The sequence below is a fragment of the Meles meles genome, chromosome 5, assembly GCF_922984935.1.
Source record: "Meles meles chromosome 5, mMelMel3.1 paternal haplotype, whole genome shotgun sequence".
Lineage (NCBI taxonomy): Eukaryota > Metazoa > Chordata > Mammalia > Carnivora > Mustelidae > Meles > Meles meles.
The window spans coordinates 43,714,788-43,739,661 of record NC_060070.1 but is presented as its reverse complement, the minus strand read 5'-3'; the positions used below and the strand labels follow the sequence as shown (position 1 = coordinate 43,739,661).

At 37.7% G+C, this 24,874-nt stretch overlaps 1 protein-coding gene across 5 annotated transcripts in view; it reads left to right on the top strand.

Moving 5' to 3' along the window:
• The window catches only part of ORC3 (origin recognition complex subunit 3), a 63,276-nt gene extending 39,448 nt beyond the window's left edge, over positions 1-23,828 (top strand). For 4 of the 5 annotated variants that reach the window (XM_046005813.1, XM_046005816.1, XM_046005814.1 and 1 more), the window contains 7 exons: positions 10,803-10,936; positions 13,620-13,696; positions 14,951-15,051; positions 18,885-19,026; positions 20,411-20,527; positions 21,264-21,343; positions 21,911-23,828. In XM_046005813.1, the coding sequence (XP_045861769.1) occupies positions 10,803-10,936; positions 13,620-13,696; positions 14,951-15,051; positions 18,885-19,026; positions 20,411-20,527; positions 21,264-21,343; positions 21,911-22,016 (757 nt within the window). In that variant the 3' untranslated portion in view covers positions 22,017-23,828. The remainder of the gene's footprint in view (positions 1-10,802; positions 10,937-13,619; positions 13,697-14,950; positions 15,052-18,884; positions 19,027-20,410; positions 20,528-21,263; positions 21,344-21,910) is intronic. The other variant, XM_046005818.1, reaches the window with a different exon arrangement.
• Positions 23,829-24,874: the final 1,046 nt, after the last annotated feature.

Genomic DNA, 24,874 nt, shown 5'->3' with positions numbered 1-24,874 from the left:
TAGTAATGGTGACTGTCATAACGACTGTTTATGAAGGCTTGCAGTGTGTCAGACACTGTGTTGGTAACTTCCAGTACATTTTCCTGTCTAATAATGTAAGCACACCTTTGTGCACATGCTGTTATCCAAACTTTACAACTCAGGATACTGAAGCACTTATAGGGCTTAGATGATTTCCTTGAGATGTCTTAGCTGTTGATGGAACCAGAATTCTATTCCAGATCTGACTTCACAGCTATTGTACCTTCCATTGTTCTTTGCTAAGATCTAAAATACGGATTTGGGGATCTGAATAAAGCAGAAGCAACAAATAGAAAGTGAAGTTTCAGTCATCTGGCTAAGCTGAGGTCAGAAACATAGGAATAAAAAAAGCACTAGAGATAAAATATGGCAGGTGCAGCAAGGATAGGTTAGAGTCTGGGCACTACAAGAATCTGGGAATCTCCCCAGACTGGATTTCTTTTCCCTTTTGTGCAGGTTGGTTGTGGACAAGGAATCAGGGACACTTGTCAGTTTAGGCATTCTAAGTCGGAGTCATCTGAATATAGGAAACCAGACATTCTCATCACCTGTCTTCAAACAGTTCACGTCATGAGAGAAAATAAGATGAAAATGATCACTGAATGTCACTTGGGAAGAAAAACTAAGGTGCTATTTCTAGAAACATAGTCTAATAACATTTCGAACTTGATTTTTTTGCTGTTAAATTCCTTAAAGACAGTATTTCTCTTGAAAAATCCTTTTTATCTGGAAACTGACATGTTTAACCATAGATTAACTTGATGAAATATTTTGTGACCATTAAAAAGTATTAATTCCTGATATTTGTGTGGAAAAAAGAAGAGCCAAAGCAATCTTGAGAACACAGGTGGGGAGGCATTATGCTTCTTGATTTCAAACTATACTACAAAGCTGAAGTAGTCAAAAGCATTGACTTAAAAAAAGACACATAGATGAGTAGAATGGAGAGCCCCGGCATAAGTCCACACATGTATGGACAATTTATGACAGAGGAGACAAGAATATATAATGGGGCAAGGAAAATCTCTTCAACAAATGGTATTAGGGAAACTGGATTACTTTCTTATATTATTCATAAAAATCAACTCAAAAATGGGTTAAAGCCTTGGACATATACTTGAAACCACAAAACTAGAAGAAAACATAAGTGAAGTCCTTGACATTGGTTTTGGCAATGATATTTGGGCTCTGACATCAAAAGTGTAAATAAACAAATGGGACTATATCAAACTGAAAAGCTTCTACAGAGTGAAGGAGAAACCAACAACAAAATGAAAAGACAGCCTATCAAATGGGAAAATGTTAGCAAATCATACATCTGAGAAGGGATTAATATGCAAAATACATAAAGAATTCCTACTCAATAGAAAAAAACAGTGAATTAAAAAATGGGAAGAGGATCTAATCTGAACAGACATTTTTCTGAAGAAGATGTACAGGTGGCCAACAGGTACATGAAGAGATGCTTTAACATCACTAATCACCAGAGAAATGCAAATCAAAACCACAGTGAGTGAAATAACACCTCATACCTGTTAGGATGTAACAACCCACATCTCACAAATTGTGAAGAATACTTGTGCCCAATTGGTGGAGATGTAAATTGGTGTAGTCATTATAGAAAACGGTGTGGAGATTCCTCAAAAAATTAAAAATAGAACTACCATTTGACCTAGCAGTTTCACTTCTGGTTATTTATCTGAAAGAAATGAAAATGCTAATTCAAAAAGATAACAGCACTGATGGATGATACCAGTGTCCATCAGTTGATGAATGGATAAAGAAACGTACACACATACACACAGATGTTATTCAACCTTAAAAAGAAGGAAATCCTGCCATAATGTTGAACTCCATACTGAGAACAGATTAGTGCTTGTCAGAGGTGCAGGGTGGTCAAAATGTGTGAAGGTGGTCAAAGGGTACAGACTTCCAGTTATAGAATAAAGAAGCCATGGGGATGTAATATATAGTATGATTGTAATTAATACCACTGTAGTGCATACTTGAAAGTTGCTAAGAGAGTAGATCTTAAAAGTTTGTATAACTGTGTGATGATGGATGTTAACTGGACTTACGGTGATCATTCCACAATATATACAAATATTAAATCATTTATGTTGTACACATTAATATGTTAGCCTCAATTTTATTTTTATTTTTTTAAGATTTATTTGAGAGAGATAGAGCGAGAGCTCAGAAGCAGAGGGGAGGAGCAGAGGGAGAGGGAGAAGTAGACTCCCCACTGAGCAGGGAGCCCTACACAGGGCTCAATTCCAGGACCCTGGGATCATGACCTGAGCTGAAGGCAGGTGCTTAACCAACTGAGCCACCCAGGCTCCCCTAATTACCTCAGTTTTAAAATATATTTACAAGGTATTTATAATGGGGGACATGTCACGTATTCATTAGTAGGAAAAGACTTACAGAATTTTATGTCACAGTTATTTTTGAAATGTGTGCAACAGACATTGATGTGCATGCGGGAAGCATGCAGGTATGTCTTTATAAGAGGTCATAATTTGACATGAGTGCATTGGTTCCACATGTCTCCCATAGACTTTTCTTCTTTCAGTCAACTCTTGGAGCATGAAGACCACATCCCCATACAGGATATGAGTTGGTTAATTTTTCACTTAAGCATGTATCATTATATAAGGATATATTTCACGTAAAACATGATTTGTGAACAGGAAGTGGTAAAAATGATGCTAACACAGCAGTGAGCTAGGTGAGTACCCTGGGCTTTTTGTGGTCAGCTGTGAAAGATCTTAAGAGGAAAAATTTGCCTTTCTGTTGGAGAAAATTTCTTTTCTTTCTTTTTTTTTTTTTTGGAGAAAATTTCTTAACAGCCATCTAGAAATCAAACACCTAATCGAGAATTTTAAAATTTGAAAATCCTTGCTTCAGTAATAAGGTTTTAAGGGTTGACAAAAGTCACAGAGTCCCTGACTTACAGGAACACAGTGGAATAGCTGGACCTGAAGAAAACTGCGATTGCACATCAGTTACCATGCGTTGCTGTGGCAGTGATTCTTGGCTTGAGGGTAATGACAAGTGTGCCCATCTTAGGGAATTTATTCTGCCCCTCACCCCATAATTGAGAATTACTCATCAAAGATTATCTCATTTTCTTCCAAATAAGGAAACCAGAGACAGAAACATTGAGTGCCTTTTCTGCAGTTGACAGAGCTGGAATTTAAATTTGAATCTTCAAAGTCAAGTCCATTTTTCAGCCCTATTCCAATTATTTGAGAGGTATATAAAAGGTAATTTCTGTGGGTTTGTGGCCAGTAGTCCATGTTCAGAACACACCACAGATACTAAAGTGAACCAGTCAAGCAAGCATCTGTGGACAAAAACCCCTGTCCTACTCTAACATGAGGCATCTTGGCACAGTGCGTAGACCTCTAAATGAAAGGAGCCACAGTGTCTAGTCCGCTTATCCCAAGTGTAACCTGACAAGTTTACTATAGAAACAGATTTGTAAACTGGAGTTGATTGATAGCTGAAGGAATTTACTTTAGGCTGAAAGAAATTACTCTGATTTCTGAGTAAGGCTTTTGAGTTAAATAGTAATATATTAGCAGGTAAGCTCAGCTTTCATTGAGTTAAAAAAACATGACCCAAGTAGTAATATTAACATTTGATCACTTTAGTTCAAAGAGACTGGAGATTTGGAATCTAAATAATGCACTGTTTCCTGATTTTGCAGATCAGCTTTAGATGACATTTGAAGCTCTATTCAAGAAACATAGCACAGCTCCACATCTTGGGGATGCTTCCTCAATAGCATAATTTAACTTTTGAGGATCAAGATTTGTCCATGCAGCAGTTATATGAGACTGTACAGTTAAAATGTTAATTTCTTTCTTAGAACAAGGATTGCCAGTCCTGAATTTGTGTCACATGAGGCCCTCCACAGTTATCTGTACACTTGGGGTAAAATTGAACAGCTGAATTGTTGCTCATTTTGTAGCAAAAGATGTTGATAGTCATGGTTTTTACAGTACTGATTTTCAGGCCTTAGTGTACATAAGAATCAGCAGAGGTGTAGAAAACATGTATTCCTTTGCCCTCTCCCCAGAGATTCTGAATCTCTTGGGAACCTGGCTGTGGGGCAGAAGGAATCTGCCATTGAACAAGCACTCCATCACATTTGGACATGTAATCAGTCCAAAGGACCACACTTTGAGAAACAATGTTCTAGAAAATAAAGGGGAATAAGAATAGAGTATGCAAAATTGAGGGAAAAAATGAAGCCATCAAAGGAAAAGAAAAGGCTTTATTGGTGGAGAAGCTAGATGGCTTGAGGGAAGTGATCTCAGATTGGTTCTGAAATGAAACAAGATCCTCCACTGCTAGTAGTGAGCAGTGGCTTTTTTAATAGACAAAAAAGATCTGAAAATTTATTTTAAGTTTTTCTTTATCAAACATTTGGTGTTGTGCTATTTTCTGCTAGAAAATGAACAGGTAGCTAAGAAATGTTACTTTAAAAACTCAGAAATAGCTAATTAAATTTAATTTGACAACTTTTTTCTTTTAAAAAGAAATAGAAATAAGATATATATAAAAATTAAAAAGCAGTGCATCATAAGGTATGTATTTTAGTTTACCAAAGTTGTTTCTAACCATATGATATAATTTAATTTATTCGTTTTGACATACATAAAAGAGCATAGTTCCCACAAAGGGCACTATAACTTCTAAGTGCTCCCCTACCTGAACCAATTTGTCAGTAGAGAAACTATTGTTCCCTAAAGCCTAAGGTCAAACTATCGGTATATGGCCGTTGCCTTGTTCATCCATTCAAAAAAGGTTTTTTTAAATGCTTGCCATGTGGAACCACTGATCTAATTACAAAGATGACCCTAGTTCTTACCTACACTGAATTTTGGTCAAGTGAGAGATGAAGGTGGCCAAGTAAGCAGTTAGAATACAGAGTAAGAAGTGCCGTGGTGGGTGAGGTCTCAGGTGCTAAGGAGCTAACAGGATGGACAGTGAACCTTCACTGAGAAGGTCAAGCAGTTTCTCAAAGGAAGTAGTATCTAACATGAAATGTCAGGGCTTGGGAGGAATTATATATATTTTTGGTTTCTGTTTCACTTGTTACCATATCAGATGCTTTGTTGTGTTGTCTTTGAAGAAGATAATCTCTGTGAGTATGGTTTTTTGTAAGCTTTTTTGTTTTCTTCTAGTCTTCATCGATATATTTGCAGGTTTGAATTTTTGAAGCTGATTAATGAAAATGTCTGTTTAAAGCCTGAGAACTCATTATTTAGAGGATTTTTGCATTAGCCATGGATTGGCCAGTTTCTCCTTATTGCCTGTTCTCAATCATACATTTATATAATCAGTACTTAACCAGGAATTATTGGCTTTCTGCATGATGAAGCAGAACACTCATTGCCCTCAAGGATGATGTTTTTAATGATTGCTAAATGATTCCCTTTCTTAGTTAAGGAAACTTTTTTTTTTTATGACAACCCATAAAGCTTTTAACACATTAAGTATCACAAGCCTTTTTTGAATTATTTACCTGATGGTGATAAAAAAAAAATCACTTAATCAGGTTGTTTAAAGTTAAATAGCTCTTTTTCAGCATAAATGTGAGCTATCCTAATGTGCTTTTTCCTTTGTCTTTAGTGGGGTGACTTTCACACTTTTTAATTCCGATACTTTTTTTTCGATTTTATTCTATTTCTTTTAAAGCTAAATGCTAAATGGGATCTGCCAGAATTCAAAAGCATTGTCACACTGTCTCTAGTTCCTCCCTCCTCATTCTCTTTTTAACTGATTCGGGTTTTGCACTCTGTTAATAGACTACTTTGATTAAGGTTACTGGTGACCTTGATGTTCCTAAATCTAATGGTCAGTTCTACATCTTCATTTGTGTTAACCTGTTATCAGCATTAACACAGTTCATCATTCCTTCCCTTAATGACTTTCAGGACCCAGACTCGGTTTTTCTCCTACCTGGCTGCATGCTCCTTCTCAGTCTTCTTTGGTAGTTTCTCTTCTCCCTGATACCTTAACATTACAGTGTGCTAGGGCTTACTCGAAAGCCCACTTTTCTTATGACTGCAAGTCTGTAACTCCATGTACCCATTTAAAGTCTCCACTTACATACCCAACATACATCTCAATGGTAACACATTCAAAACTGAACACCTGATCTTCCCTTTAAACTTAAAATCTTTCAGAGGTTTTTTTATCCTTCTCATTGTTGAAAACCAAAAACTTGGGTTCTGCCTCGAAATGTATCAAGAATCAAACCTCCTCTTGCCACCTTCCCTCACTGTACCACCACTATCCAAGTCACTGTTCTCTAACCTGGAAACTGCAGAATTGGTTTCCCTGGGTTCCATACATGTTCCCCTATAGATTTTTCTCAAAACAGCTGTTAGCTCAGTCCTCCTAAAATACATGTCACTCCTTAGCTCAAAAGTCTCCATTAACTCCCCTTTTTACTCAGAGTAAAAGCCACAGTCTGTACAGTAATGACCCTACATGATCTAGCCCTTCATTGCCTCTCTTATTTCATTTCCTACTACTTGGTCGTCTCTCTTTCCATTTCAGGCACCTTGGCTGCCGTGTTCTTGAACATGCAGGCATACACTCAGTGTAGGACCTTTGCATGCATTGTTTTCTCTGCCAGGTATTTATATGGCTGACTCTCTCGCCTCCTTCACATGTTTGGTAAAATGTCATCTTCTCAGTGAGGCCTAGTAATCATTTTAAAATTGGAACCCCTCTGCTCCTCTCCCAACTTGCCCCCCCTTAATTCTGCTCAATACTTTAATGTAGTACCAATTTTTAGCATATATATATAGTAATATGAGGTAGATAGATACTGTTTGTTGGCTGTGCCCTACCCCCACATCTCCCCCTCAACCCTTTGCTAGAATATGAAGACAGAGGTCTTCATGAGATGAATCCCAAATGCCCAGAACAGTGCCTGGTGTGTAGTAGGCAATTAATAAGTGTTCACTGAAGGGAGGAGGGAAGGAAAGAAGGAAGGGTTTTATGACTTACTAATTGTTAAAACGCATTTTGAAAACTCAGTTTGAAAAATGCTGGTCTAGTGGCTAGACTCAATCCTTAATTTTGTATTTGGGGTGCTAGTATATATTAACAAGCTTTCGGGCATAAAATTTTCATTTTTTAGTTTTTAGTTAGTTTTGTTCAGTTACGTTTGGTTTGTCCGAAGTGCTGGTTGGAGTCATTCTAATAATAATCTAAATGAAAACATAACAGTGCTTTTCAGATACTGCCATTTGTGTTTTATAACTTTAAAGGCCATCATTTAGCAATTTGTACTTCTCAGATTTTTTTCCAGGCACCAACAGGTATTAAGTCATAACTGTATTTGATGTTACACAATTTTGGATTTTTGTGGAATTTGGTTGATTTCTGTTGTGGTAGTTACTTGTTTTGCATCTAATAGTCTGCCATGGACACTGTATCTTGAAGTGCGGTACGTGGATGCCAAGCCAGACTTGGTTCAGATCAGTTTGTATTTAGGTTCTTTCTAATTCTTCACTGTTAACAGTAGTCACCAAGGCTGAATGCTTTGATACGTTTGTATAATTATTTCCACAGTGTACATACGTACATGCGTACATACAGACTTTCTGGGTCTAAAATAACAGTATTTTTCCAAGGTACACTTGTGCCAGCAATACATCAGTATTTGTTTCCCCACACTCTTGCTGATCCTAGATATTACAAGGGTTAAATATCTTCATTTTCTTCTAGTATCTTACAACTGATGGACTGCTTCTTTCCCCACCCCCATGTCATACACACATTTTTATTCTCTCTGAAATAGATGTAATAAGAGGTGTAGTAATCTCTTTTTCTCAAACTAGTTATTTCCAGTACATCCTATCCCATGATTAGAAATGCAGTGGGATCAAATTCCCATATGTTCCTCAAGCTGTTTATAGACTTATTCTCACTATTGCCTGTCCATTCCTACAAAGTACTGTCTGATTGTAATCGCTGTATCTTACACCTTTTGATAAATTCATAGCCCTACTACACACACTCAAGTATATACACATTGTTCCCCCTTTTTAGGAATGATTATTTTTGCAGATATGTTTTAGAATAATTTTGTTGGGTTTTAAAGAAATACCCACTGGAATTTTGTTTCAAAGTGTATTAAAGGTATAGATTAATTTGGAATGAATTTGTTTCTGTACAGTATTGGGGGTTAGAACTTAAAAATGTCCATTTATTCAGGGCTTTCTTTTTGTTATATGTCTTATGTAGTTGTTGTAAAATACATTGCTGTGTTTTCTATAGTTTTTGTTGCCATTTTGAGCATGCCCCTTTTTCCATTACATAGTTCTATATCAAAAGCATTACGTGTACATGTGAGGCCCTGTGTATGGACATGTGTATACATGTCCTACACCCATGCATCCTTCACACTCTTTAATACTTAGTTCTTTTAGATTTCCTAACCCTACAGTCACATTGTGTGCAAATAATAAATTGCATCTTCCTTTCTGATGCTTGTACCATTTCTTTTTTCTTAATTTGTTGTAGCAGCTAAACTCTAGAATGATGTTAGATAATAGTGATGATAGGCAGGTTTATGCTGATTTTGTGTATGTATAATTAGATTGAAAAAATTTAATTAATGATTTTATTGTGTTGATCACATTATTAGCTCTAATTAGCCTTACTTTAAGTCTTGTTTAATATTAAACCAAAGAGTACTTGGTTAAGTGTAAGATCTTTTGCTACTCTGGAAACTACAAGACCATTGTCTTTGGCTAATAATAAAAAGAGTAATAACTTTCTGAATTCCTAGAAGTTTACATCTGAAGTGAAGGATCTACCCCATCCAAGCAAATGCCACATTAAAAGTTATGTATAACTATAAAGTTTGACTTCAAAATTATATGACATAATGCCATTTTTTTTCTTGCGCTCTGAGAGTGAGTAGTAGGCTGGGCTTTGCCTACCTCAATACTCCGTTTTCTAAGCTGCAAACAGATGCCAGGTGTGGCTGCCTGCAGCCTGGGCCGCTAGTTCTCAGGTTGCTGTCCCTCCCAGCAAGCCCATGCCAGTGGTACCTTGGATCTGGAAAATGCTGATCTTGGCTATTTGAGTAGGGCTAAAGGTTAGGTATAACAGATTATTCAAGCGTATCTGACTTTGAGTTAACTCTCAACAATTTAATTCCATCTAGGCAACAGAAAGCCAGACATTTTAAATAATGTCGAATGTAATCAAGAATTAAATGTGTTGGCTTAATTTTCTTTGACCTGTTAGTTGCCTTTCATTCCCAGGTAAAGATTACTAATACTTCGGATAAATATTTTATTGTTGTGGAAGGAGGAAGAGAAGGTTTTGTAGTTTTTCTTAAAACTGGGCAGAAGTTTACTTTTGTCCACCCCTACCTACCAGTTTCCATATTTATTGGCTGTTTGACATTTTTTTAATTTTTAGGTTTGGGTTTAAAGTTTAGTTGAAGTAACCAGCTTAATTTCTCAATAGTCTTAGTCTACTTAGCTTTATATCTTTTTTTTTTTTTTTTTTTAAGATTTTATTTATTTGACAGAGGAGGCAGCAAGAGAGGGAACACAAGCAGGGGGAGTGGAAGAGCAGGCTTCCCGCTAAGCAGGGAGCCCAATGCGGGGCTCAACCTTAGGACCCTGGGATCGTGACCTGAGCTGAGGGCAGACGTTTAATCACTGAGCCACCCAGGCACCCCTTAGTTTTATATCTTTTAGCTAACTTAGTAATATTAGTATTTTTCCCAGGTTTTTTATTATGAAAAATGTCAAACCTAAGATGGTTATCTTGTAGAATGGCCCACATTCTGGATTTGTCTGAGTGTTCCTTCATGATTAATATAAGAACTTACAATCATTATAGTCTTCATTACTTAGGTCCATTTGCTGAGAATAATTTTTATACTTGTGTCATGGCACTTAATGATTATTAATATTGACCTAATTCCATTTCATTCTGTTACTGAATATGATCTTAGTGGAGATATCCTATAAGTAATGATTCTGGGAATGGGATCCTAATTTTAGAAGATCTGTGTTCTCTCCATTTCTAACAAAGATCTCCTCTGTGGCCTTAAATGAGTTATACAACCATTCCACCTGTGCTATATAAAACACAGAGAATTGCTTACCTCTTTTAAAGTTTAGTGGATTTACTGACTGATGTTTATAAAGCCCATAGAAGATGTAAAATGTAGCTAAAATGGTAATAATTAGAGAAATGATTGTGATTTTTTTTTTTATCCTTTCAAACAAACTTTCATGTAGCCTGTGTGTTGTATCCTCAGCAGACATTCTGTCTCATACTTAGAGCTGAAGGAAAGGGACACTAACCTTAAATGCCTACTAGGTGGTAAGCACTGTGCTAGAGTCTTCAAATGCATCTTCTCACTTAATTTTTAAGCCTACGTCTGACCTGTGAGATGCGTGAATTCTTATTTCCATTTTATAGACAAGGAAACCAAGGGTCAGAGGAGTTTAGTAGCTTGCTCCGTATTATAAACGTAGTGTACGTGCTGCCGTCAGGCTGTGAGCACGGAGCTCTGTACATTTTCTAAGTTGGGTTTCATCATGAGAACTTTTCTAAATATTTCTGAAATGTCATGTATGTTGAAGAAGATCTCTTCCCCCAAATTTGGTAGCTACTAGTGAAGAATTTACACCATTGAAACATTTAATATGCAGACAGTGTTTTTTAAGTATATTAATTTTCCAGTTACAGTATATCTCCTGTCACTGATTCTGTTCCAGGATGTTGGCAAAGGATGAACTGATGACCATACTTCAGAAATGTTTCCAGGTTTTTAAGTCCTCTTCTGAAAAGCAGCTTGGGAGCACAGCAAAGAGAATAGAGGAGTTTCTGGCCCAGTTTGAGAGTCTTGATGGTGAGAATATAATATCTTGCCAATTCTACTGGTTATGACAGTCATTTAAATAAAATGGCATGGAAAAATCCCACCTTCTGATGTTTCAGAGATGAAGAGATAAAGTAGTCCACAGTCAGTCAGCATACCAACCCTCAGAATGTCATATCCTGACCAGCAAAAATAAGACAAATCGTTCTCTTCCAGATTTGGTTTAAACAATAAAAGCATCAAATGGGCAGGCAAAAAAAAATTCTTCCTCCAGACGGACAGTTTAGAGGACTTACCTTTAAAAAACAAAAAGAAATAAAAAAGATTGGAGAGAGTAGCAGGGCATCATAATTACGGACTCCTTTTAGATGTTTTTTTCTTAAGCATTTCATCAAGTTCTTTATAGATTTCAAAAACATTGCATAAATCATTTGTAAGCCTGAAAAATTAATAGCCGTGAACCACTTTCACAGCAATGAGGCTCATTGGTATGCTGATTACCAAAATATGCATGAGGTCGGCTTTAATCGGATTTATGAAAACTGGAGTCTTTCAGTCCTAAACGAACTGAGGCAGCCTGGCATCCCCCAGTGTTGGAGTGTTAGAGTTTCCTTGGTTTTGCCAGACTGCCACGCCATCATTCTGTTCGCTGAGTGCAGGCGTAGCCTGATTGTGTATAGGTGATCGGGTTCTGTTTTCTAATGCAGGCAGACTTTTGTGTTCTCATAGGGCATCATAGATTGATCCTGACCATTCACTTTTCATGGGCTCTTGCTCTTTTCTGGCACTAAAGGATGGCATTCTTTTGGTAAAACAAATAAAACAAGTGTGCACCCTTTACTTCCCCCTAGAGGGAAATTGTAATTTGGGAGGTGAGGGAAAGAGGCAGCTTGGTATGTTAACCCATAGATGGGACATGGCATGGTGAAACTACTTCGCTTGGAATGTCTGTATCAATCCTTTCTCTATTTGGCAAGGATTCCTTTGTCTTGAGAATCCTTTGAATTAAAGGAAACTGCTTTTGCCAAACTCCCTCCATATCTGTCCACAGCTGCAATGCTAGGTACCTGATGAGTGCTTAGTCAGTGGAAGAAGAAGAGACAGTTTGCTTGCCTGGAGTGACCTGAGCAGCCAGAATGAGAAAGTACAGTAGTCAGAGGGTTTGCTTCAGGTTTTTTGTAGGCGCTGCTCTTTTGCACTACAGCATGAGCCAAGCCATTTTTCAAATCATAAAATTTTAAAGGACTAGAAATTAGTATCATAGAGATCATTGAGTTCAGTTACAAACAGAAACTAAAGCCCAGGAAGAGAATGTAACTTGCTCTGGATCCCACAGGTAGCTAGTGCTAGCGCCCAGGCTAGAGCCCACCTCTCTTAAACCAACTCATTGTTTTGTTTTCTTTCATTCATAATTTAAATGCCCCTTAAATGTGGCCACTAGGACAGTGAGGGGACACCCTTAAGGACACAAATTAGGTAAAAAACTTAATATAAGTAAATAGGTAAATTTCAGTCTTACAAAATTGGACTCATATTTGTCTAAATTAAAACTTCAGATATCACAATAAATTAACAAGTTGGTGAAACAAATTCTGTGGCATACTAAAAAAGGAATGCAGCTTTTAGAAATGGGAAGGTTGGAGATTAAGATTGTTACCATTCAAAAGGTAAAGAATTTTACAAGTTGGAGCAAAACTAATGTCTTGAAGAAATATCTGTATTTCTTTATTCTCAAAATGACACATTGTTAATAATAAAGTGAAGTTAAACTCCCCACATTGGACAAGTACAAATATTTGGCTATATGCTATTTCTGGTTCCTTAATGCTTGCTGCATTTTATAGTCTGGGTTTAAAATTACATTTGGAGGGTTAAGTAAGTCAGAATGTCATATCAGATTTATTTTTAAGGCTCTGCTCTGTGTTAATGAAATGGGACAAAGAATTTATTAGATATTTTAATCTTAAATTGTATCTTTCTTGAACCAGAAATTACCCATCGTGGCGAAATTGACTGAGAATGATGCAGATTCTGTAGTAGCATCCTGTTGTCTTAGATTTGGTCCAAATAAGCCATGTGAGTGTGAGGTTCCTAAAACCTGCCCTTATGAGGAAAGGGTTTTTTAGAGCCTCATGCCGTCTAGAAGCACAACTACACCTTTTACCAGATACGGTTTTCTGTTCCTTTTGCCAAAGAACTATGGTGCACTTTGTTTTAGTAGATTATTTCAAGTCTTTTACACAATACATCTTTCATACTCAAGTAGCCTTGTGTCAAAAATAGTGAATTGGAAGGTTGAGGCTGGGTTTGTCAGGGTGTGTGTTTGTGTTGTTTACGGTCTTGGCATAATCAAAGGAATACAGTTTAAATTTGTTTCTTAAAAAGCCATTTATAACAACAGCACAAAGAATTGGAGTTTTTTGCTCTTGGCTTGTGGGGTTTTGTACGTACCTTTGTTTTGCTTTCACTGTGGTCATGCTTTTAAAATCCAGTTGCTGGTTTGCTGAAGCCATCTCTGCGACATAATTAGGTAATACTTACTGACCTTCAGCTTCTGGGGGAAATCATTAATTTGATGTGACCTTGATGCCTTGCCACATTGGAAAAAAATAGATGAAACTTTATTTCCCTTGGAGTAGTAGAAATACTTGTTCTCTTTGATTTGAATGGATTTACCCTAGTTGCTATATATTGGTTTTCTATTAAAAATTAGAAGCCAAAGAAGAAGAAGATACTTCTGGGTCACAGCCAAAGGGGCTTCAGAAGACAGACCTCTATCATCTTCAGAAGGTAACTTCTCCTTCCAACTGCATCTTGGCACTCCTTTTTTTCAGTGTGTGCTCTAGATTAGCTCTGCCTAAATGTTTTGTTTTTAATTTTTAAACCACAACCAGTAACACAGCAGATTTTGTAACTTACTTATAAATTGAACATCCTGTTTATCTGGTCCATTGCCGTCCTCACTCTGTATCTATGAAGAGTGGAATTTACTAGAGAGGAATTTATTAGCCAACATAGGTGGGATCTCTTCCTTTAGCCTCAGAGAGAAAAAAAAGAATCAACTACTAGTAAGGAAAAAATGGGAACACTGTTGCCAAAAGGAATCTAATTATCTGATTTTTTTTTTTTTTTTTTTTTTTTTTTTTTGGTTTGGTCAGAGAAACCCAAAAGAGCCTAATCCATTAATTTTAGATACTTTTCTTGATTTTTTAAAAATGCATATTCAGTAGAGAGTAGAAACTGAGCCACAGTATGTCCAACATAATCTTTTTCAGATATTTCTAAGTTTATGATCTTCTTTGCCAAAGCAGAGATCCTTCTTTGTATCATAATATCAAGTTACGATAAATGTAGAGTAAGTTTTCAGTCAAAGCAAGACAGAACACATTGAATTTATTCTATTTAGATGGACAAAGGCTAAGGCTGTTTTTGTTTCTTTTTAAGTCTCTTCTTTATTTTTATTTTTATTAACATATAATGTATTATTTGTTTCAAGGATACAGGCCTGTGAATCATCAGGCTTACACATTTCATAGCACTCACCATAGCATATACCCTCCTCAATGTCCATCACACAGCCACCCATTCCCTCCCCTCCAGCAACCCTCAGTTTGTTTCCTGAGATTAAGAGCCTCCTATGGTTTGTCTCCCTCCCTGGTCCCATCTTGTTTCATTTTTCTCTCTCTCTCTTCCCCCCACATCCCCCTGCACTGCCTCTCAAATTCCTCATATCAGAGAGATCATATGATAATTGTCTTTCTCTGAGTGTTAAGTCTTTCTCTTAACTGAAGTAATGGGGTTGTGGATTGGTGGCACTCTACCATGATAACAATAAAGTGAGCTATCTTTTTTCTCTTTCCCTGAAAATCTACTTGATACATATTTGAGGCAAGATACTTAGGAGGGATTCTTTCTAGACCTTAAAAATCAAAACCCATTTTGATCTGGTTCATTCTCTACACATTCTGTTTATGGACCTAGCACTCCCTGTGAGGAATTTTCTGTTGCAGAATCACCAGAAAGACTATGTTCTTTCATTCATAGTCCTTATTGGAAATGAAGGAATTAAGAAGAACAAGTAAGAAGCAGACCAGGTTTGAAGTACTCAGAGAAAAAGTTGTCAACTTCATTGAAAGTCTGGTGAGGTGAGTCTGTTGCTCTTAAAAGCTAAAAGTCAGGCTAGTTTCCCAACAACACTGGAGTGACAGCTGTCCATAGCCAGTCCAGGGCACTTTCTCCTGAATTAGATTAGGCTTTATTCTTTTTTTTTTTTTTTTTTTTAATATTTTTTTATTTATTTGACAGAGAGAAATCACAACTAGGCAGAGAGGCAGGCAGAGAGAGAGGAGGAAGCAGGCTCCCTGCAGAGCAGAGAGCCTGATGTGGGGCTCCATCCCAGGACTCTGGGATCATGACCTGAGCCGAAGGCAGAGGCTTTAACCCACTGAGCCACCCAGGCGCCCCTAGGCTTTATTCTTTTCAGGTCCCTCTAGACAGCTTAGAATTGTAATTTTGATTCATTTTTCATCCTTATTAAGATGTCTGATCAAATGACTAGTTCAGTCCTTTACTGCCAGTTCAAGAACACAATTCAAATTTGATCTAGTTCTTTAGGCTGGAGTAGGGGGCGGGATGGGGGTGAAAACGAAAGTGAGTGTTTTTTCCCCTTTCTAGTAACAGAGTATTTGCATTGCACTTTATCCTTGTTCCTTCTTTGGTGGGAGAATGCTGGATCTGGGCCAAGCCCGGAAGACAGAGCAGGCTAGCCATAATGTCCTCTTTTATCCCGAGTAAAGGACTTTCATTCTAAGGAATAGGAGTGCATCTTATGAGGACTACCTTCATGTTGAGAAATGTACTCATAGTAATTTAGAAGTCCATTAGCTCTGCCTGTATTTTAAAATAGGATTCCTTTTTGGGAAACACAGATCATTCTAATTCACAGATTTCCCAAAAGGCAGTTTTATGTAAGTGTGTGAAATTACCCCCTAAAAGCTGCCTTTCAAGCAGTTGGGACATGCTATAGGAAAAAGAAATGTGAAAAACAAAATGATTTAATAGTTTAAAAAATAGGAAAAAACTTATTTGTCATTGCTGCTTCTGGGTTTTAATAGCAGTTCAAACAGCAGATTAGGCACTGAATATAATCAAGTACTGAAAAGAACAGCTCAGTCACTGAAGACAGAGAGTAGTTTTCTGATAAATTACCTGTCCTCTTAAAAGTGAAAAGTTCCATTTCTAGGACAGTGTGGGAACAGGGTCATTGTTCCTAATCATTGGAGAGAAATTACTAATGCTATGGAGGAGGTCCAGATAATCAACCAAGTGTGACAAAAGGAAGGTTAAAGTGAGAAATGTGTCATGTACAAGTGATGCAATGCAATATACGGAACTGTGTCCTGGCCAGGATTGACCTTTTAGAACTCATACAGTTAACCTTGCCCTGCTGGGCTTTCCTGTTCTGGTAGTTTCTTGCTCAGATATCTGGCTCCTTTCTTTTACCAAGTTGTGACCATTGCTATTGCGGAAAAAAATTATAGTGTATTTTAGCATAATTTATAGGCCAGATGTCAGGTTCCTTTCTGAATTCCCGCAAATCCCAAATTGAAGGCTCTGAAATCAGACAACCATTCCTTTCGCTCTTTGACCATGATCTTTCACCTGTGTGTGACTTTTTAACCTTTCTGAGAAGTTATTGAAATAAAGGTGAGCATGACTGAATTGTGCTGTGTTGTGAAATCATAGAGTTTTCCATACCAGGATTTACTATTTTATCAAGATTGACTCTCCCAGGTAGGAAGAGATTGGGATTGTAGCATGTTAGAGCTTAAACAGACGTAAGGAGTCATGTGGCAGCTAAAACCCAGAGAGAAGCTAGGACTTAGGGAAAGTCGCACAGTCCTGGTCTGGAGATGTCCAACAGAAGTGTCTCTCCATCTCTCCTGACTTTCTCCAAGGAGGCCACATCACAGGTGTTTGAACAGAGCTTAGAGTCCTGGAGAAAAGATGTTCGTTAGAGATAAATATAAGCAATAGACTCCAAGAGCCAGAGTTCCCACTTCACCATGAGCAGCTCTTGATGAAACTCCTGAGAACGGAGAATAAAAGTGCTACTTTCTACATTACTGTTTTCATCAAAATACAAGCTTCAGCTTTGCAGCCCTTGTTGATACTAAGTGGTCCCTACCCATTTCCTCAGAACCATCTCTCTTTTGTTTGTGAACTCTGATCTGAATCCAAAATGAGCACCATGCAGTGCTCCAGTGCTGGGCTCATTGCTTACTTCTTCTCACAGCAGGTAAGCTGCAGGAGATCTCTGCTCATCTCCGCATTTGCAGTTGGCCACAAATTCTCATGTATGATGTTTTGTCACTGGTGGTGGCCAACTAATGTAGCAACCAGTGTGAACAAAACAGGCAAATATTTTATTTTGCCTCTGATGGAGGTTCTTCGATGAGATCCAGAAAGTCCTTTTGCCTCAGGAATTACCTAAATTTCTAAACATTAAAGATTCTAAAGAGGGCAGAGAGTACAAATGTGAGATAATTTTTCTGAAGTTGACTCTGCTTGGCTTGTTTGATTTCCAGTCCTTATTACATAACAGGACTTCATTAGGTTCTTTTAATGACAGTCATTATAATGATTGGGAAGAAACAGCCTGAGGTTGGTGTAGAGGAGTTTACGGTCAGAAATTACAAATGGGTAGCTAGCTGGCTAGGGAGGCAGTTGATGTTACAAAACCCAAATGGGCTTTATTCTGCTTAACTCTAGGGAAGGAGCAGTAGCATGTACAAGTGGAATGAGCAGGGGGCCAGGAGTTCTCTTGAGATGGGGAGGAGTGATATACATGGTTAATACCTCTCCCCTTCCTCTCTTCCTCAAAGCCACTGACCACACAGGTGGAACAAGTGTAGTGGGATTTTCTCCCAGGATGGGAAAAATCTAGGATCCAGAGGAAGACGGTAATTTCCCTGGTGGCTGGGCTGAGGCAGCTGCTTTGTTCTGCCTGCACTTGGTGGGAAAAGGAGCTGACAGAAATCCATCATGTGGCCAAAATATTTAAAGCCCAGTACTGGACTGAGCCCCAAATCTTTATGAAGGCATGTAAGTTAACTACTTTACTCAAGTTAGCGACATATTACTCTTACCTTCGGGTTGTGTTTGCCAAAGTTTCTCCCTTCCAGTTTGCTCCCTCAAGGCTACCCAAGTGCCTGTCATGGCACAGGCAAGCTCATAGGCTCATTAGACACTGAAAGTGAACTTTTTAATGCTTTATTTCCTAAGTTCAGATTTCATTAAAATTAGGTTGTCATCTAACTCATAAATTGGAGAAAAAAACCCAAGTTATAGTGGTTTGTCTAACTGAAATTTTAATGATGAACAATTTGTTTTCCAATATTCTAAAGCTAAAACTTACAGCCTTTTCTGCCTTCTTAAAGTAAAATTTAATTCTAACATACAAAAACTTTCCAGGTACCATTTCTGTGAAACATATCAATTAAAACATTTTCTGGGATCCAAAAAGAATTTCCTAAATTCTTAATTCTATGTCTGAGGCGTGTTTTTAAACACTGTCGAGAGTTAAATGTCTGCTGTGTAAGGAATGTGGCTATCTCAGTTTTCTAAATAATTACTTTAAGAAAGTATTCAGTAATACTCTTAAGAAATTCTGGCTTTAAGGTTTTGAGCAGAAATGTGATTTAGGTGCATTCGTTCCTAAAGGTTTAACTGAGAACTAAAATATGGTTTCTTAAACTCAAGTGAATGTGAGTTTTAAAAATTACATGGAAGAGGTACAATTCTGAGTGAACCTGTACTAACTTTGCTCTTTGGCTCTTGTTTCATTTGTTTGTTTCTGGTTGTTGATTTTGCTTTTTAAGTTCGTTGCTCAATCTTCCACAGAGGATTGAGAAAGATGTTATACTGAACATAAACGTGTGCTTATCTAAAAGTGGATACCTCACTTTGGCTGTTTCAGAGAATACCTTCTGCCGCCAGAGACACAGCCCCTGCACGAGGTGGTGTACTTCAGTGCCGCCCACACCCTGCGGGAGCATCTGAACGCAGCGCCAAGAATCGCCCTCCACACTGCGCTCAACAACCCTTATTATTATCTCAAGGTAAGAAGCAGATTCATCACTCTGGAAGTTTAGTTCACACCCCAGGCTTTATTTACCACAAAAATACTGTAAATTTGCAGTCCTAATGACTGGGGAGTTGGCAGTACAGGATTATACCTGTTTCAGGTTTGTTTGTTTTTTAAGATTTTATTTATTTAACAGACAGAGGTCACAAGTAGGCAGAGAGAGGAAGGGAAGCAGGCTCCCTGCTGAGCAGAGAGCCGGATGCAGGGCTGGATCCCAGGACCCTGGGATCATGACCTGAGCCGAAGGCAGAGGCTTTAACCCACTGAGCCACCTAGGCGCCCCTTTCAGGTTTTTTCAAAAAGTTCTTTAGACTCCATAAAATCTACGAAGAATGTTCCAGTATACTGGTTTCCTATTCCAAAAAGGCACTCAAGCAAGCATGCTAAGCATTACAAGCTAATACTGAATAGGAAAATATAAGTCAGTGATTTTCGATGATGGTGGTAGTGGAGAGCTTGAATAATTTTATATTTAAAGCACAAAATAATTTTATTATATAAACCACAAATTAAAGTTCTTCTCTTTAATGGTAGGTCACAGAAGAGATCTGGTACGATTTTAGGAGTCTAAGAGGATATATTACAATTTCTGTGTGTATGTATGTGTGAGACACTTTCTCAATAACCATGGATTTTGAATAAATATTATAAACACTGATTGTTGGGACCCCTGGCTGACTCAGTCGGTGAAGTGATAACTCGTGATTTCCTCTCAGGTAGTGATCTGAGGGTTGTGAGTTGGGCTTCATACCCAGTGCAAGGTCTCCTTGAGGATTTTCTCCCTCTCCCTTTGCCCACTGTTCCCCGCCCCACTGCCAAATAAATCAGTCTTTAAAAACAAACACACACTGATTGTTTTCGTAGGGATTATTTAGGATCTGCAGCATTTGACAATCTAGTGTTTTCTCGGAGAGCTATCTTACAGCCTTGGTAGTGATGTGTTGGTATTAATAGGGTGTAATTATTGCTATAATCACAAATGTTGGAAGTGGCATTTTACTGAAAATCCCCAGGAAGTCCATAAACTTTTTACGGAAACCAAAAATGCATTAGGGCCTCAGAAATTAATAATGTATCATTAAAATAAAAAACTAATAATTTGCTTAAAATGAAAAATGGGCTTTTCTTCAGATCCCAAGTATTCTTCTAGTGATCAGGAGCTAAGGGGATTATAACGAAGACTTAATTCTAAACAAGAACTAGGTAACTACTGGGGAGTAAACACAACTGACTAAATAAAGGAAACCAACAGGACTTCATTTACTGGCTTACTAAATTAGTTTGGGGGTTCATTAATGTCTGTTTCTGTTCCTGATCATCTCTAAAAAGTAGTCATCTAAGTTTACTGTTGTTTTTAGAATGAAGCACTGAAGAGTGAAGAAGGTTGCATTCCAAATGTCGCCCCAGACATCTGCATAGCATATAAACTGCACCTAGAGTGTAGCAGGCTAATCAACCTTGTGGACTGGTCAGAGGTAGGTCATGGCAAACAGAGTAAGCTATTTGTCTAACCATCAGTGACAGTTCTCCTAGGGTTCTTATACTTTTGGGACTTTGGAATTCATCTTTCATCTTTTTTTTTAATGCCCTTTTCTTTTGTTTGGGAAGCATAATCACCTCACACTGTAAACTCTCTTCCAGAAAAGCAGCTAACTGCTCAATAGTCTCACTCCAAGTCCCCTGCACTCTGATTCCACACTCCTCAGCCAAGCCAATTCTGCATTCATGCCAGGTCAAAATAAGTACATGATCTAACCCCACAGTTAACAGTAAGCAAAAGCTAAACAGTTTAGGTTGGTTCTGTTTTTCCACAAAATAAAGTGTATTATTAACTAGCTTTTCCTTTATCACAAAAAAGAAAAAAATATCGGAGTAACTGTACAATAGATTTAGCAATCAGGAAGTACAATGAATACTTGGCAAGGCAATCGAAGACTAAGATAAATAATTTCTTTCCATCTTCAGAAGACTATTACAAAGTTAACTCTGTTGAAGGTCTTAACAGATGTCACCTTTTAAAAATATATGTAATTGGCACCTTCTAAGAATGAGAAGTTTTGAGAATCTGAAATTTGGTGGAATATTTAAAAAATATGCCAGCTATCAGCTCCAGCAGCTTGACCTGGCTCCTTACAGAGTCATCAAGTACAATAAAAAAAATATCTGGCAATGGTAGAGATTTTTGTTTTCTTCTGTCTCGTCTCTGAAAAGGCTTTTGCAACAGTTGTGACAGCTGCTGAAAAAATGGATGCAAGTTCTGAAAACTCAGAAGAAAGGAATGAAATTATCCAGTATCCTTTTAACAAAGCAGTTCTGTAATGTCTAAGTATACATGGAGTATTAAGTTTATAGTTTCTCTAGACCAACAAGATTTATAAAGATGTTTTCCAAACAATCTTATTACTTGTTAATACTAATACTAATACATATCATCCCAGAATAACTTGTTTCTAAATTCCCATTCCAAATTTAATCTAAAATGAGACCAAATATAAAATATTTGGTCTAAAACTTCTGTCAAGGTCATACTCCAGAATTCAGCAAAAGTGTCCAAAAACTGTCATTTTAATTCTCTATATTTTTCTATGGTGATTATGTACTTTTAGAAGTTAAAGGGGAAGCAGTTTTCATAGTGTTATGAAAATTAGAATTAGGTAAGCGTTAGGTACTTTACCATTCGTGTCTTAATGAACGTGGATTCTAATTACATTGATGTTTTCTAGTAAGGGTTATAGTTTAATTTAGCATATGTATTTGAACTGTACTTTAGTTTAACAAAGCATGTTTTAACATTGAGATTTTAACTTCTTTATGTCAAAAAACATAACGTGGTGAATTTCCTTAGCCATAGCCTCCAGTGCTCGGTTTATTAGAGCTGTTTCTGAACTAGAACTTTTAGGATTTATAAAACCTACCAAACAGAAGACTGACCATGTGGCGAGGCTAACATGGGGAGGCTGCTAGAAAGCCAGTGAATGAAGCCAGAAATACCACATTAAGTTTAAGAGAGAAAAGGAGACCAGTCATGTTTACATACCACCAGAAGACTGCTGGCAAGAAGCATGTAATCCTTGTGTACTGTCTGATCAGAAAGTAGACTGTTAACCCCAAACAGGAATATATCCAGACACCTTTGGAGTACTTCAGAACCCAGCAAATGACATGCTTACATTGTAACTAAAACCTCTCCTACATTATCACTGTAATTTTCATAGTCATTACTAAATTATAAATTGTTCTTGAGCGTACATAGTTTATAATGGTAATAAATTCCTTTATCCAGGTCTTACACTTGATTTACTATCCCTCATTCTTGCTCCCCCAGCTTCTTGGAGTGGCATTCCTCACTTTAGTAAGTTGTGTAGTGAGTAAGATAAATATCCTACAGGTTGATTTCTCCTAGGTGTGACTATATAGGTTCTAAAACTGCCTCTGCTGCCCCATTATTTTTAGCCTAAAAACTTAAAAAATCCCAGTCTCTTGAGCTTTATGCTTAAAGGCAGTAAATATTCTACTTTAGGATGACCCATCATGGAGTTGTACAGCCTCTAAGACTTTACAAATTACATCTCAATCTTAAAAAATCCAAATGAGGAAAAAGTAAAACCCAAATGAAATGACATCTGGATGGATCTCTTCCATGACAAGAACTCATCAAGTTAGTGAAACAAAGATACCTCCAAGTGCATTACTTAATATTCTACTCCCATGAGAATTCTGGGATATATCTTTGATTATTCACTAACTCACCAAAATTATCACGCAGATATGAACACAAGGAAAACATCCAAATTCATTAAGAACTATCTTGAATCGCAAACATTAGTGCTATGTAATTGTAGGCCTTTTCGTGTGTGCTTTGAGGACAGATTTAATGTATAATTATTTTAAAATTTATTATGAAGAAATTTGATAGCTTAAACCTCAATTTCGGAGTATAAAGGACATATGTAGTATAGAGCATCTTTGTCCTCTGGCGACATGATGGGCTGAGACAACATTAATGGTTAACTGCTGCTTTCCCCTCTTCCTGCTCCAAAAACAAATTGTCAGATGTTGCCAGGCTCAAAAAGAGGGAAATCCCAAGGACCAGAAATAAAGAACCGTATGCCAGAACAGAAAGCATCTAGCCCTGTAGAGCTCTGAGAAAGACAGTTACCGAAACAGCATTACTCTGAGCTAAATATCTTCTCATCATCATCTAAAAGATGCCAGGATTTCTTACTAAGCAGTAAATACATGTACAAATGTGCACCAAGAGCTGTCATCTTTGAAATAAAGGAGTTTATGATATGCAGACACAAACATCACCACCATATAGGAAGAAACTGGACAAATAGAGGCTTTTGACACTTTGGAATCCATGTGTTAAAGGCCTCTGCCAAATGGGTATGATTATAACAGAGAATCCATTTTTATTCTGTGAAGTCTCCATGACTTATCTTCACAGCAACTTGCTCCGTATTTTTTTTTTCAGTATTCTATAGTCCTTCCCCTCCAGCCAAGTGTCCTCTCACGTGTTTCATTTTTGATTAACAGTTGATAAAATCTGGGGAAAAGAACGTGTAAGTGACTTAGAGCATCTTCCATCTGTTGCCTATTTAAGTGAGGCATTCGGCGATGGGAAAGGTTTTCCAATATTCATGCTTGTTAATATGAAGACACCATCAATGTCTACAATGCGATTTCTTCCAGCTTTCAAATGGTGCCCTGTAGGCACCAGAGAAGATTGTGATTAGAAACTATGAATTTGGGGTGCCTGGGTGGCTCAGTGGGTTAAAGTCTCTGCCTTCGGCTCAGGTCATGATCCCAGGGTCCTGGGATCGGGCCCCGCATCAGGCTTTCTGCTGAGCAAGAGCCTGCTTCCCTTCTTCTCTCTCTGCCTGCCTCTTTGCCTACTTGTGATCTCTGTCAAATAAATAATAAAATCTTAAAAAAAAAAAAAAACTCTGAATTTCAGCAAGACTTGTATAGCAAAATGCTTACGCAGTTAAGAATCAGAGGAACTGGCCTCCTACAGACCAGATTGACCTCTGAGGCACGCCAAGTAGTAGTAGCCCTGCTGGGCACTTAGTTGAATTCATGCTCCCAAAATGCACATCATATAGTGAACCACTTTTTCTTATTAAAGATTAGGTAAGAGAGCAGGATAGAAACTGTTCTGTTTTTTGTTGTTTTTTTTTTTTTTTAAAGATTTTACTTATTTATTTATTTGACAGACAGAGATTTCAAGTAGGCAGAGAGGCAGGCAGAGAGGAGGAAGCAGGCTCCCCGCTGAGCAGAGAGCCCGATGTGGGGCTCGATCCCAGCACGCTGAGATCATGACCTGAGCCAAAGGCAGAGGCTTTAACCCACTGAGCCACCCAGGCGCCCCAGAAACTGTTCTGTTTTTATAGTGAATACCCAGAAAAGCTACAAAATTAAAGGTCATGAAGCCCATTTGTTGTGATCATTATGGAGCACAAACCCCTCAAAGCCAGCCCTAAGAGTCACCTCAATTCTGTGTCTATTTCTTAATACTTTACATCCAAACCTCATCCAGAACCTCTTCCAAAATACTTTACAAATGGGATATTCTGATCCACTAAATCTCTGTTCAATGAAAAACTAATCTGAAAACCCTGAAGTAATTTGAAATTTATTCAGAAACTATTTACTGAGCATATACCATGCTTGAGGCACTATTCCAAGCACTGTACACTTCCATGAGCAAAGATCTTGCTCATTGCATTCTAGTAGAGGGAGCAGAACAGATGGGTGAGCAGGTGAGACTAGAATTAAATAAGGTGGGATGGAGTACATGTAATTTAGGGCCCTGTAGA